A 15,172-nucleotide genomic window follows, 5' to 3' on the forward strand; every position below is an offset into this window, starting at 1 on the left:
GAAAGGATGTGATAGGTTTAAGTCAAAAGCTTCTCTCCCCGTTTCCTCCCCTTCATAGGCCTTAGCCACTCCACAGGTGTAAACCCTTCTACCAAGATCTAAGTGCACGAAGTGGATGGGATCTGAGGCACCAAAGCTTTGCTTGGACTATAATGCACCTCCAGGGATTCAATAAAAGCCACAGCAAACAAGCCAGCTCCTGAGGATTATTAACAGTGGTAATAAGGAAAACATTTTGGCCCCAGGGCCTCATAGTGTGCCCCGTGTGCTAACTAGCGCAGGCACAACGTGAAATGAATGTAAATTTTAACAAGCTTTAGCTTTAGGCTTCTCATTAGTGCCCTCGTTCCAAGTGTAATGTGCGGAATGCACCACTAGAGAGCAACCATTCCTTTAGGCAAAAAATACTGCAGGAAACATTGATTTAACTACAGTAAGAGACGCCTCGCACCCAGGAGAAAGGCTGTAGGTAAAGGAAATGAAGCAAAACCAGAAACCTCACAGTGTACTGATAGGAATATAACAGCATTAAGCTTGGTGCTTTCTTTAAAAGTCTGTTACAACCCAGCAATTCCACCGGTATGGATCTTTACGGAAACTAAATGAAAACATGCTCACATTAAGACATGTTCATGCCTGGCTGGAGTGGCTCAGCGGTTGAGCATCAACCTAGGATGCAGGAGATCCCTGTTCGATTCCCAGTCACGGCACATGCCCAGGTTGTGGGCTTGTCCCCAGTGGGGGGCGTGCAGGAGGCAGCAGATCAATGACTCATCATTGATGTTTCTGTCTCTCTTCCTCCCTCCCTCCCTCCCTCTGAAATCAACAAAGATATACTAAAAAGAAAAAAAAGTTCATGAACATTCCTGGCAGCATTAGGCATAACAGCTCAAAACTAGATGCAATCCAAGTGACCACTTGGTGAACAGATAAACAAAATGTGGTTTGTGCACAGGATGGAATACTATTCAGCAATAAAAATGCTACAGTATGGATGAAATGAACCTCAAAACATTATGCTAAGTGAAAGTAGCCAGATGCAAAAGATACGGAGTCTGATTTCACTTATGAACTACCCAGAAAAGGTACATTTATAGACAGAAAGCACATGGATGGTTGCCTGGACCGAGATAGGGAGGGGAGAGGTGGAGGCCAACTGTCAGAAGGGCTGTAGAGTGTTGAGGGGTCGGTGAAAATGCCCTAAATCTGGATTAGAGTGATGCTGGCACAGCTCTGTAAGCTTACTAAGTCATGAATTGCAAACACAGTGGTGCATTTTATATAAATTATACCCCATAATAAAGATGACTTCCAAAACAGCACACTGAGTTAGTACTGCATTAGAGTAAGTGTTGAGAAATGAAGTGAACCAATTAGAAGGAAAACTATAGCACCGCCTTAGAATGCAATACAAGTAGCCACTGTGTCATTCAGGCCTGAGCTCTGGTTTCCACACAGGAAAAAGGATCATTGTTTGCAGACGAATAGCGGGAAATCAGGGAATTTATGGTCAGGTTAAAATGTTATTACTTTTGGCCAAAGGCCAAAACAACCTTTTTTAAAATTTTTTTATTTAAAGAAAAAGTTTCAGGCAAACAATTATTTCCTGAACCTACATCAGTACACAGGAGTCATGTTTAAGAAGGGATTTATAACATGTCAGTGTGCTCAGGGACGGGTGTGTATAAAATAACTGATACTTGAGACAGAGGGCAGGAGTGATCCACATATCTATGCCAAGTAATCTTACATTTCATGAATTACCCTTTTATAAACTCGTTTAAATTTACTCAAGGCTTCAGGTATGAGAAATATATGGGACCACTCTGCTAAGGTCTACTAAGACTCTCACCAAATAGATTTTACAGGGCCATCTTTCAGTCCATAAAAGAAAGGCAGGTGAATGTTAAAGTAAAACTACTCTTTTATCTTTTTTTCCCCTCTACAATGAATGATGGTAGCAACGTTCTGCTCTGGGGTTTATGAAACACTAGATAATATGAAGGGCTGTCCTACTACTATTAGTTCTCAGATAAATTATAGGCAACATGTTTGTTAAATGCTTTACTGAATTCCCATGGAAACAAGGACACCCCCAGGCCAACTGACACATCAGCTGGAACCTGAGCAGGAGTGGTGAGTAAACAGAAGCACTGCGGTTGCTCTGAGGACAAATGCCGTTACCGGCACTGGGGCTGGGAGACTAAGCACTGGGCCCACAGTGAGGGTGAGGAGTCAAACCTGAGCCCCCTGAATTACGCCAGGAGAGAGCTAAAACGTCCCGGGGGTAGTTCCTGGCCTGGAAAAGTAAAACCTCTCAGAGAACATGCCCAATTTAGAACCTCTGGATTCCCACAGGTCCAACTAAGTATGAGTTTACAAAATAAAATCACCAAACTTAAGGGAAAATTCAGAGACAATAAATAGACTTAGGCTCCCAAAGACAAGATACTGGACTTACCCAGTCACAGGATATAAAGTATTATGAAAATACCCAAAGAATGAGAGAGAGAAACAAAAGAAATTAAGACTAAGAATCCACACGTGGCTCAGCGGTTGAGCACTGACCTGTATGACCCAGGAGATGGCGGTTCAATTCCCGGTAAAGGCACATGCCCCGGTTGCAGGCTCGATCCCCAGTACAGGGCATGCAGGAGGCAGCCAATCCATGGTTCATCCTTGATGTTTCTATCCCTCCCTTCCTCTGAAATGAGTAAAGATATATTAAATAAATAAAAATAAGTCCATCAAAATGACCAAGATTATCTAAAAGAAAATGAAATAAGACTTTTGGAAACGAAAGAGTAACTGAAATGAAAAATTCAATGATTTAACAGCAGGTTACACAGAAATACAGTGAAGTTTACAAAATAGAAAGACAAAGTCCCAGAAGAAGAGAGCAAAAGTAATAGAGTCCACGGCACAAAATTTCAGAGCAGAAAACATTGCAAATATGAGAGTTACAATGTATACTAGCAGGACAAATAGACACATGACACATCTAGATGGCCTTATAGTGAAACTACAGAACAAGGGAGGAGGTCCTAAAAGCAGCAGAGAGAAAAGGGAATCATCCACAGGGAGCAGCTGACTTGAAATACAAAGGAAACCATGACGGTGGAAAAACAAAATGCTGAGAGAAAACGAGCTAGAACTGTGTCTAGTAAAACTATCAAGAGTAATAGTAAGTGCTGTGGGCTCAGAATTTGCTGAGTAAACTTTAAGCATTCTTACCACACAAAGAACTATGACGTGATGGAAGTTAATTAACTTGTAATAATCATTTCACAAAGTATTCATATGTCAAATCATCACATTGTACACTTGAAACATAAACAATTTTGCCAATTATACTTTAACAAAGCTGAAAAAATTTTAAATACATATATATATGAATGACAGTGAAATAAATTCTCAGTTGTAATTCACCACATAACCAAAGTAGAAAAACCAGGTTTACCTCAATATGAAAAAAAGTATTTTATAAAATTCAACTCCTACAGTAAAAGCTTAGCAAACTAAGAAGGAAATTTCCTTGCCCTGATTAAGGAGCAAAACCTAGGAGAAGAGTCAATATTGTAGAGCTGTCAATACTCCAGTTAATCTATATGTTAAATGTGATTCTAGTTTCTCTTTAAAAAACCCAAAATTGCTTTTTCCCCAAAGAACTTGACAAACTAATTCTAATATTTAATGAAAGAGCAAAAAACCAAGACTCCTTAAGAAAAATGAGGGAAGACTTGCTCTTCCAGGTTTTCAGACCTTTAAATCAAATTAACAGCAATTAAAATAATGTCACTTACCCTTGTTAGACAAATTGACCAATGGAATAGAACAGAAAGTCCCCAAATAGATGTTTACTTATGTGGAAATTAGCCATCTAGAAGAAGTCTCTGAGGAAAGGATGAATTAGTCACTAACTTGGTTATCTATATAGTTAAATTGTACTTTTCCTATCTCACACTTACACAAAGCAATTCCAGGTAGACTGAAGACTTATATGACTTTCTAACTTTTACTTTTGGTCTCCATATGCTTTATTGAAGAATAACATATAGCTCAATGAGATATCACAAAATAAACACATCTGTATAACCACCACCCATTTCAGAAAAAATAATACATTACAGGCTTACGCAAAAGCCCACTTACTAATTCCTCACCACTGTCCTTTCTCTCTGCTCCCCAAACTGTTTAACCACTCTCCCAACTGTTCTAATAGAGTGAATAGTTTTGCCTGTTTTATAAACTTGGATAAATTGATTCATTCATAACATACTATTTTTATTTCTGGGTTGTTTTGCTCAATATTACATGTGTGAGGTTCCTACATATTTTGTGTAGCAATACTTCATGTTCCTGGTTGCATAGTATTCCATTGTATGACCATACCACGGTGTATTTAACCTTTTTATATTGAGGGAAATTTGAGTTAGTACTATGATTAGTGCACATGTGAATGAATTCTACTGAGTATATACTGAGAAGAATTTCTGGATCACAGGTTCAATTTATGACTTTGACTTTTAGAAGAGACAGTAAGAAATTTCTTAAGACACAAAATTTTAACATTTGGATATGTTAAAATTAACTTACCAAAAAAACATAAAAAGATAAGCCACAAGCCACAAACTGGACAAAGATATACGCAATAAAAATAAATGGAAATATTAGTATACTATTATGAACTCCTAAGTAAATACCAAACAAAGAAAAACAGTAGAAAAATGGACAAAAGTCATCAAAGTATTTCATAGGAGAAACAGGAATGACTAATAATCATGGAAATATGTTCAATAAGGAAAAAATTAAAGCCACAATAAAGTATCGTTTTATACCTACCAGACTGGCAAGCATTAGGTCTTACAATAGCAAGTAAATGATAAACCGTATTGTAAAAGCTGGCACACCATTGGAAAAACTGCATTACTTATAAAACTAATATAGAGCTGACCAGCCACATAAACCTACAACCAAGTCTACTTCTAGGTATATACTCTAAAAAAAACTCTTGCACATGTGTACCAAGAAACTACATGAAATATTAATGTTCACTTTAGTACTATAAAAACCAAAAAAAACCCAACTGTATGCAACATAAATTAGTTTTACTTGAGCGCCACCTACACTAGCGCCGCCCTCGTCTCCTCCTAGCCACCATCAAGGTCATCTACCGGGGCCTCATCAGTTATGGTGAGATGTTCTCCTGTATCTGCAAGATCTGAGAAATCAGTGACTCAGCCGGGCTGTGCCTGGAGGTGGAGGGGAAGATGGTCGTTGAGGAAATGCCTCCACTGAAGGCCCCGAGGGTGAAGGTACCGAAAGCACAGTCATCGCTCATGTTGATACTGTCATCAACCATCATTTGCAGGAAACCAGCTTCACAAAAGCCTGCAAGGAGTGTATAAAGATGACATGTAATCAACCAAAGGGAAACCTGAACAGAGACCAGCAAGAGTAAAACCCTCTTTCATGACAGGGCAGCAGAACCAACCCAGCACACCCTTGCTAATTTCCAGACTACCAGCTCTGCACTGGTGACACAAGTCCAGAAGGCACGCTTGCTCTGCTGGACCACGTGAGGATGGTGTGACCCACATATGATTTCCTGTAGGGACAGTTCAGAAGTGGAAAAGTGTTAACAACCTGGCAATTTGATCTATCACCTGACATCATAACTGGCTGCTGCTTTTCATCCACACACCAGGACTAGACAAATGGGACTGATGGTATCTGGAGCTCTTCATTTATTTTGACCTTGATTTATTTGGAGTGGAGGCATTGTTTTTAAGAAAAACATGCCATGTAGGTTGTCTAAAAATAAAATCATATAAACTCATTTGAGAGAATGCCTTAGTTTAATACATTATTTAAAAGCAACCTGTATAGTGTTCCTGGAGAAACTAGAGCCTGGTTATACACCACTCTAAAGCATAAGACTGTCTTCAGATAACTTCTACCATGAAAACTATTTCAGGGGCTGGAATATAAAAAAACAAGGACCAAGAGTCTGAATTGAGTTGAAGTAGAGAAAGAGCATGCTCACAGCAGAGCCAACACTTGAACTGGACTCCTTAGACATTTCATCACCCACAAACAGAAGTAGCTGACTGGAAGAGATTACCAAAAACATACAGAGAATACAGTTGGGGAAAAAATTACAAAAATGAATCTGTTGAATGAAAAGATCAAATTACGTAAACTATATACCAGTATGATACTCTTTCTTATAAAGCTCACCAACAAAAGTAAACAATATGTAGCTTAGGGATCTGTACACAAAAACAAAGAAAAAAGCAAGGAATGATTGACTCAGGATACTTACCTCTTGCAGACAAGGTAGGCTGGGAATTGAAATTGAGAAGGAACACTTAATGTAGAGTCAGTCTTACCAGGAATGTCCTAGTTCTCACTTAGGGAGCAGGTACATAGGTGTTTTATTAGTATACTCAATAACTTCCACTTTGCATATATTTTTATATATGTACCAAATACTACATACAGAAAGATAGTGACCAGCGGCTACCAGTGACAGATGTAGGGAGTGGGTGAAATGGGTGAAGGAAGTAAAGGTAAAACTTCGTTATAAAATAAGTCCTGGGGATGTTATGTATAGCGTTGGGACTATAGTTAATAATACTGTATTATATATTATATATTTGAAAGTTGCTATGGGTGGTGATGGACATTTAATTAGACTTACTGCAGTGATCACTTCACAAAATGCACATATATCAAATCATTATGTTGTACACCTGAAACTAATATGTTATATGTCAATTATATCTTAATAAAAAAAAAGTGGCAAAAAAGGAAATATAGTGACCAGAAATACTTTTATACTGCCAAGAAGAGACTTTGAAAAAGAAAATCCCTTAAATATATATATACTATCTTGTGAAAAAGGAGGTAGTTGGTTAGGTGGAACAGTGAAAATTTTCAGTCATAAAAAACACTAGTCAACCACTGATTTGTTGTGGATCTTGGGCTACTTAACATCTTTGAATCTGTTTTTTAACTGTAATATGCAGAATTATAGAGATTAAAATATTTAAAATGTTATTATAAAATGACTGGGTACAGACTACACATTTTAAAAAGTATACTTATTAATGCTCCCCATGACTGACTATTCAAATATAAGAAATCCCTTATACTCTAAAGAGTTTGTTTAGGTAGACTGAATTTAGCCTCAACCATTCAGATAATGGCAGAGTGATTTGTTAAAATAGCAACAAAAACCACCATAATTTTTGCATTCAAATAAGGTTTCCCCTCAAAGAAGCTCCATACTTCCTTCACTGAAGTTGCTATTGCTCAGGACAGTATTAGTAATCTTCCTCTAAAACTGCTTGCTTCTGGAGAAATTTTTTCCCAGGGGAGGAAAACATTCTTTGAGGATAGACTTCACCTGTGATGAGCATAAAATATTTCGAATGAAGTCCGATGAATAAAGCACATGGAGCCATAATCAAGTTAAGACCCTGCTCAAAATTAACATATGACTCTCATGAGGCCAGTTCTCTTAGATGACTTACAAATGGATTCTTTGGGCTGTTTTTTCAAAGAGAAGTTTCAGAAATGTTTTTAGCAATGGCACATAGCTAAAAACCAAAAAACCCCAAAATTACAGCTTCACAAGGTTACTACTTGGAAGGGCAATATTATCTTAGTGCATAAAGAATCTCACTTCTATATAGTACACGTCTGCAACTGCTGAAGAGACAACTGCTTAATCAGTCACTGAACAGTTAGTGAAACTACTTACAACAGTTACCTTTAACTTTTTTAAGGGTAACAAAAATCTTCCTATTTCCAGTTCAACAGAAAGATCCTTTTTATAAGAAAAGTATTATAGCCAACCTACTAAATTGACTTGTATTTGAGATGGAGAACAATTACATCATCTTGATAAGGTTCTATAAATGGAATCAAACAATGAGAAGCAAAGTTATATTGACCGTACAGAAAGAAGTTCCTATTTCTAATATATGCATGCAATATATTTAATCAATAAATAGCACTGATATGAACCCAACTCTTTGATCTCAGTACTTGATAGTGTATATGATAATTTATTATTTTGATTTGCTCTGGAGTATTACCACACAAATATACATACAATTTTAAGAAAAAGAGAGCCAACAACATCCCCAATAATAATTCTTTAAAAGTCTGATATGAGAAACCACAGAAAACATTCTTAACTGATAAGACATGAATTAGATTCCAAATGCATTCTCTACCATATAACACATGGAGAAAAAAGGAACAAAAATGTTTTTCATGTTTACCATTTGCAAGAGCAGTTTATGCAACTTCAACAATCTCTTAACTGGCATTTAACAGCATTTTAAGTTCAAAATACATTTGGGAATTAAAACAATGAATAATACTCCTTAGAAGGAATACAAAATTTATTCAAATATTTAAAAAATAATTAGTAACACAGAATATAGTGAAATTAGTCAAAAACAGTATCAAGTAATTTGTTCTTAAAGTGGCAGTGCAATACAGTAAAGCAGTGGCTTTAGTGACTAATGGGAGACTCACACAAAAGCACCTAGAAATATATCTTGAAAAAATAATATGCAAGTTTTCACTTTTTCTTTTTCCCATTTACAATTTCAAAATTTAGCTCTACTTTATATCACTTTCTGGTAGGCGCTATTAACATCTGAGGTTAAAGTAACAGGCCTCACAATTAAGGAGCCATCTCTGAATATTTCATCTCTTTACACTTATGAACATAATCATCGTTCAACTGCATGATTCCTTTGGCCTGATTCTCATTTCATATCTCAAAGAATGTGTTTTTAATAAAGAGACTGTGCATACTGATTCCACTATTTGTCTTTTCATGCCACCGTCAGGTCCCTCGAGGCTATGCTGACTGCCCACACACAATGTAACCGCCAGCCACATGTCCTGTTTGCTTCACCTGCCTTCTCTTATGAGCAGTTCCTATTTTATGGGTGCCTGGGATACCAACTTAGCACGTTAGATGACTAGTGTATAATAAAAACGAGAATTGGAAATGTAACAACTTTATGTTCCTATACTCTATACACATGACAAAGGCAGAAATGTTAAAGAAAAAGACATTTTAAATTATCTTAGAAATAAGATCAAAAGCCCCTTCACCACAAAATAAACAGCAGACTACTGGCCATACCTAGACAAGCACTGTGATACAAGAACAGCATTAGATATGAAAAGTACACAGTTGAAGCCAGGTTTTGAGACTTAGTCTCTACATCCAGCCAGTTGTAGCCAGTTTAGAAAGTGCTGTAGAGTTAAATGCTTTCGGGATTGACTGAAATATGGTTTTAGTTATATATGAGACCACTGGTTCAGATCCAGCTGTGACAAAGGAACTCACTTACAGGTTGATAGCAAAAAATGGCATAATTTGGGAACTTTTAAATCTGCTTCATGAAAGACCTTTTTCTGCCAGCCTGAGCCTTCTTACAATTTTTTCTTTTTGAGGGGATGGTCCACTATACCCAATATGCACTGGCTTTTGTAATGAGGCTTTTTGACCTACTGCACTGACAAGCCCACGCTGCCATTTAATGAAGACCACAGAGTGACTAGGCAATGAACTTCAGGTGGGCTTAGTGTTCCTCCTTGTGAACCAGATGACTGACCAGCAGCAAATTATACTAAATTCTAAGGCATGACTAAAGGAAAATTTAGGAAGACCAAAGGAAAATTTAGGAAGACCTAGAAAAGAGGTGCCAAACTACATTGCAAATACAAGATATTCCTCATAAATATGTATAAAAATATATGCATATGATGGAATAGGCCATTTTATAATGCTGGTTAAAACCATGAAGAGCTATTAAATCAGTAGGTGTGTGATTTAAATCCTGGCTTCAAATTAATGTACAGAAATATTTTCAATTCAAGTTAAATAAATATACTGAAGGGAATTAAATAAAATGGGGAAAAAGTAGTTTAAATCTTTCTCTTGTTTCTACCAATAGTATCTTTTACTGGTAGTGATGGATGTGAACTAATCAGTTAACTAGAGTCTATATAAGATTTATGTAAAAATGCATTCATTTTCATTCATAATAAATTAACCCAGATTCTGTACAGTTAGAAACACCAGAATGGTGGCAAGTAGCAAAATAGGAAGTTCAAAATCAAGTAATTAAATCAAAAAAAGAGTGTCGAACACATTTTCAGGCTCCCCTCATTAAGGAGTCACATAATCAGTGCCGTTCTTTCTCAAGGTCTCTTGACTGGGCACTAGAATAACATCAGCCCTAAAGCCTTCCTCTAATATTTACACTGGTTCAATTTTTGATTATGAAAAAATTCCTTTGTTGTATAAGATGAAAAGATAAAAGTGTACATTCGTTCAGATGGATAGTTCAGCTAGGTCTTTGGTGTCCTAACAATTCAAACTGAAATTAAGACCTCATAACACTCCTATAAGCTTTGAGCCAAGTGGCATGCAGAGACATCAAACATTTGTTTCTATTTCTGTCAATATCCAAGAAATTGAAAAATCAACACCTAGAAAAAAGCAAGGCATAAATTCATCAGCACTAAGTAGAACTGATCTTCAAAAAGAGGTCTCTTCTATATCCTGGTGTTGATGAATATATTGTAATCTCCCCTCTAGGAAAAATCCACTGCCTAAGGTTAACACCTTTAGGCACACACACACGCACAAAGTAAAACTCAGCAAGTGACTGTTTTACATTTTGATTCATCCACAATCTTTTAAATGGCAATTTCAACATTTGGCACTACTTTAAACATTTTTCAGAGAAGGTATGGTTCCAGGTTCAAATGTCCTCCTTCCCTACTCAATTATTTGCTAAAGTGGGAAGTATAAAATTTAACTTTATTACTAATAATTCTTTATCTACTATTCCAAAAGTTGCACTTAGTCACAATACAACAAGTTTACATTTAAATAAGACTCTATAATAGTAGTTAAAACTGTTCATACAAAATCCTGGTCTTCTTTCTTGACTATCAGAGATGACTAAATTGTCGATGGCTGGAACTCAGATCACATACAGTCAACCACATTATTGGGTCCATGACCTACATCTCGAATTTGGCTAGTTAAACAGGCACACACAGCTACGCCTGCTCCAGCTCTGCAGTGAGACACAGATCCAACAAGCTCCCACCTGAAAAGATAGAGGAGAGAGAATGTTATCTTAAAACAAAGCATGATTTACTTTACTCAAAGTACCAACGAAGATAAAAACTGCCTATTATGGGACTGGTTTTGAAAGACACCAAGCTTCCTAAGGGTGGTAAGATATCCTAAATGTTTTATATTAATCTACATCTAGCAGCAGTTTAGCACCAGTTACTGAAAGATCCCATTAAGTCAGAGAGAAAACGAAAATTACCTGTTCAGCACTGGATCAAATGCTTCTACTGTATTTAGGTATGCATTGCCATTATGACCACCAACTGCAAAGATTTTGCCCATCACTGTTGCGATCCCCACTCCACCCCTGGGAGTGGTAAGTGCTGCTACATAATCCCACTTGTTGCTTCGAGGGTCATACCGCTCAACTGAACTTAGAGGAGAATTATCATCAAAACCACCTATATGGAGAAAAAAATTTAAAAAGCATTACATTTCATAGACATTAACTGCTAAGTCTCAATTCAATAGCTTCTACAAACCCAATCTTTTAAAAACATTTTAGAAAACAGAAAATCAGAAACAAAAATTCATCTCAACACCTATCACCACTACATCTCCTATTAGACATTTTCTATAATTCACAGTAACTGAAATAGTATTTTACCTCAATACTAGGAGTAAAAATCTTAAAGTAGGAAAAACTGGAGTCTCTGTATCTAAGCAGATAACTTAAGACAAAAAAAACAACAGGCCTTCATATAATTTTCCCTTAGCTTCCTAGGGGCAAGCAAGACAGCACCGAGATTCCCCTCTGTGTGTACATGTGTAAATTATATTTTTAAACAGTAACAGGGCTTGAGAAGAGAATAAACTACACTGTCATTTGACTCATTCAGATATGTTAGTTTTCTGTTTCCCTTAATACTATAATTGCCATCATAATTAGGGGTGATAAGCTGACTGAATTCTTACCAGTTTTTGCCAAAACTATATCTTCATGCAACATGCTCTCGGTGATGACCGTCCTCTCTATAAATCATTCTAACAATGTTACTTTAATATTCCTGAGGGTTAGACAGAGACTGTTATTTTAACAGTGCCCTTTCCTTTAAAAATAAATGTATCTCTTTTTATGCTCCAGCTCAGTCTCCATGAGTAATAGTTCTCTTTGGTGACTAAATCTATTCTTGTAAGGACAGGAAGTGTCGATACTATGATTAGTCTATTTAGAAACAAGGTCGGTAAAAATAATATCAACAGAATCAATGTCTCTAATGGGTTTAACTTGATTTAATCAATGCAACTGAGGCAAAATTCACGGATTTTACATGCATAACTTGATGAATTTAAACAAATGTATACAGTACTGTCATCACAACCATGATAAAAACCATTTTTTTCTTTATAATAAAGGGTTTAGTTTTAATTACTGCTCATGCTAATGTAGAGGATTACATTTTTAATAGTTATATTTTTCATAGCCCTCCTTTGTACTAGCTCCCTATCATTTCCTTAGGCAATGCTTATAAATTTATAAGAAAGAATTCAAAACAGAGGAAAAGAGGGTGCAACTAGCGTATGATATATGTGCATACAGTTATCTCCAAAGCTTTCTTATTCAAATCATACCTTTTTAAAGTAGGATATGAAGACTAAGAGGGGATTTTTTAATGGTCAGTCAGTCTTCTTTTTACCATACCTCTTCTAACTATAGGTTAGATTTAAAAGTAACAGCAACAATGATACTCTATTGACATAACATATATCAATGCCTATGCTGGACAGGAAGCTGTGAGAGAGAGCAACAGTGTACTGTAAACTCTGGTTTCTCATAGACCAGAGTTCAAGTTCCAGCTTTGTCACTTGTTTAGGCTTGTGACTATGAGTAAATTATTCACCCTCTCTGAGTTTGACTACTTTATAGAACTGCTGTGATCAGGCAAGATCTAAAGGTAAATTATGTTATTTCTCTTCCTCTTTAATACATGTAAGCACTAGAAGATTCAGCATTACTTCTATTACTTGCAGATATTTAAACACTAACAGTATCTCCCTCTCTCATCAAAAACTCTAAGTTATGTAACACCAAACATTTTACATCAACATAAGTATGACACGTGCTACTGACCTCTCTGAACTCATTTCTTCCTCTGCAGAGGAAGGGATTACTAATCCCAATGCAGCTACTTATTTATTGGGTAACTACAAAATACCAGATGCAGTGTGAGATGCTTAACATATATTATCTCTAATTCTTAAAACAATTCTGAAAGATAGGCATTATTACTCTCATCTCTTGGTCGTTTTAAAGCCTTATAACTGGAAGTGGGTGGACCAGAAGCAGCATCAATTATCTCCTGGGAACTGTTAGAAACACATAATCTGGGCTCCTCCTGTGCAGCCTGACAGTATCTCCATCTTACTCACTTGCATACAAAAGTTTGAGAAAGCACTGCCCTATGGTTCCTTCCAATTCTTCAATTCACTAAGTCAAAGAGCAATATAAAGATGCCCAATACCCATTATGCATATGAAATACCTATTGGTTTGTTTCAAGTAGTCAACATAATTCCCTTGAGAAAAACACGTCTTTGATCTTTAAAAATTTTAGCAAAGCAGATTCAATTTGTGACCTTAGATTAAAAATATTTATCTCATTTAAACGTAATCCCTTACTTTAGATACACTTGCTACCCCGAGGAATAATATGGAGGTAGAAGTTTTAACCATGAAAGAGGAAGATGTAAACAAAAAAGCATGAATGTGAACCCTAAGAATTCGAAAGCAAACCTTAGGACTGATTCCACGTGAACCTAAGTGAAAGTAATTTGTGTGATTGTGTTGTTTTATAACACTGTCACTGTACGTCCTGTAATAAATTAGACCAGAGAAAAATCATCCACTCACCAACAACGTATAAGCAACCATGGAGCTCACTAACTCCATTGCCTGCTCTTCGCTGACCCATCTCTTTAACTTCTATCCACTTGTCCAGATGTGGATCATACCTCTCCACACTAGATAAAGAAGCTACTCCATCATTGCCACCTACTGCATAAACATGGTTCTAAGTAAAGAGAAAATAAAAACATATCATATTAGATTTTGAATTGATTTATATATTATCCTAATGGTAAATCAGAATCTTGAAAGCAAGCAGCATTTCGTGAAATAATAGGGCATATAATCAATATGTGCATCCTGGAGATATGAATATCCCAGATCTTTCCTTATTTGGTTAGGGCTGTGACACAATGCAGTCCAATGAGCAAATTGCCATATAACTTACCACCAGAGCCACAGAGCCAACTCCTCCACGGGGAGTAATCATTGATGCCACTGTACTCCACTGATCACACTCTATGTCATATCTCTCCACATAGTTGAAGCAAGTGTTGTCATCTAACCCTCCAATTGCATAAATTGGGCCTCCTAAGGAGGCCAAGGCAATTCCTCGCCTGCAGAGAGAATAAAACTTTAGCATCTGGATTTGTTTTCAGAAAACAGGTAGCAAAAAAAATAATTGTGCTAATGCAAGTCATACATCATGTTAAACTTCAATGTGTTTTTCCCCCATTACATTTAGATTTATCCAAGCTTCAGAATTAGATGGCTACAGGGTTGCCAAACGTGCAAGTACGTGTGAACAGTGCCCTCTGGAGTTTGTGCATAGCTTACACAGGTTAATAAAGTAAAACCCAACAAATACTATAAATAGAGTCAAAAACATTCAGTTAGTGAAACACAGCTGCATAACTGAGAAATTGATGAACTGACAGATTGTTTACTATGGAAGTCAGAAGTCAACATCACTTCTAAATTCATATGTAATCTGCAGAGCATGCTTTGTTGCAGGGTTTCATTATATCACATAAAAGAACATCAATTTTTATATTACAAATTTTATATCAAATTGCTTTACTTATGTAGGGCATTTATATCTCTTCTTGGAAAGGAAGAGATTTAGCTCATGTTAAAAGCCAATTCACTATAATGATAATCAAAAAAAGATTATATAAATTTCTTGAAGGGGAACACTTG

At 36.4% G+C, this 15,172-nt stretch overlaps 1 protein-coding gene across 6 annotated transcripts in view; it reads right to left on the reverse strand.

Moving 5' to 3' along the window:
• Positions 1–8,044: 8,044 nt before the first annotated feature.
• Positions 8,045–15,172, reverse strand: part of KLHL8 (kelch like family member 8) — a 36,960-nt gene continuing 29,832 nt past the window's right edge. For all 6 annotated transcript variants that reach the window (XM_081154648.1, XM_081154647.1, XM_081154645.1 and 3 more), the window contains exons 7-10: positions 14,421–14,589; positions 14,039–14,198; positions 11,388–11,589; positions 8,045–11,159 (exon numbers count right to left, since the gene is read on the reverse strand). In XM_081154648.1, coding sequence (XP_081010774.1) covers positions 11,036–11,159; positions 11,388–11,589; positions 14,039–14,198; positions 14,421–14,589 — 655 coding nt within the window. In that variant the 3' untranslated portion in view covers positions 8,045–11,035. The remainder of the gene's footprint in view (positions 11,160–11,387; positions 11,590–14,038; positions 14,199–14,420; positions 14,590–15,172) is intronic.

The sequence above is a fragment of the Miniopterus schreibersii genome (genome assembly GCF_964146895.1).
Source record: "Miniopterus schreibersii genome assembly, chromosome: 1".
Lineage (NCBI taxonomy): Eukaryota > Metazoa > Chordata > Mammalia > Chiroptera > Miniopteridae > Miniopterus > Miniopterus schreibersii.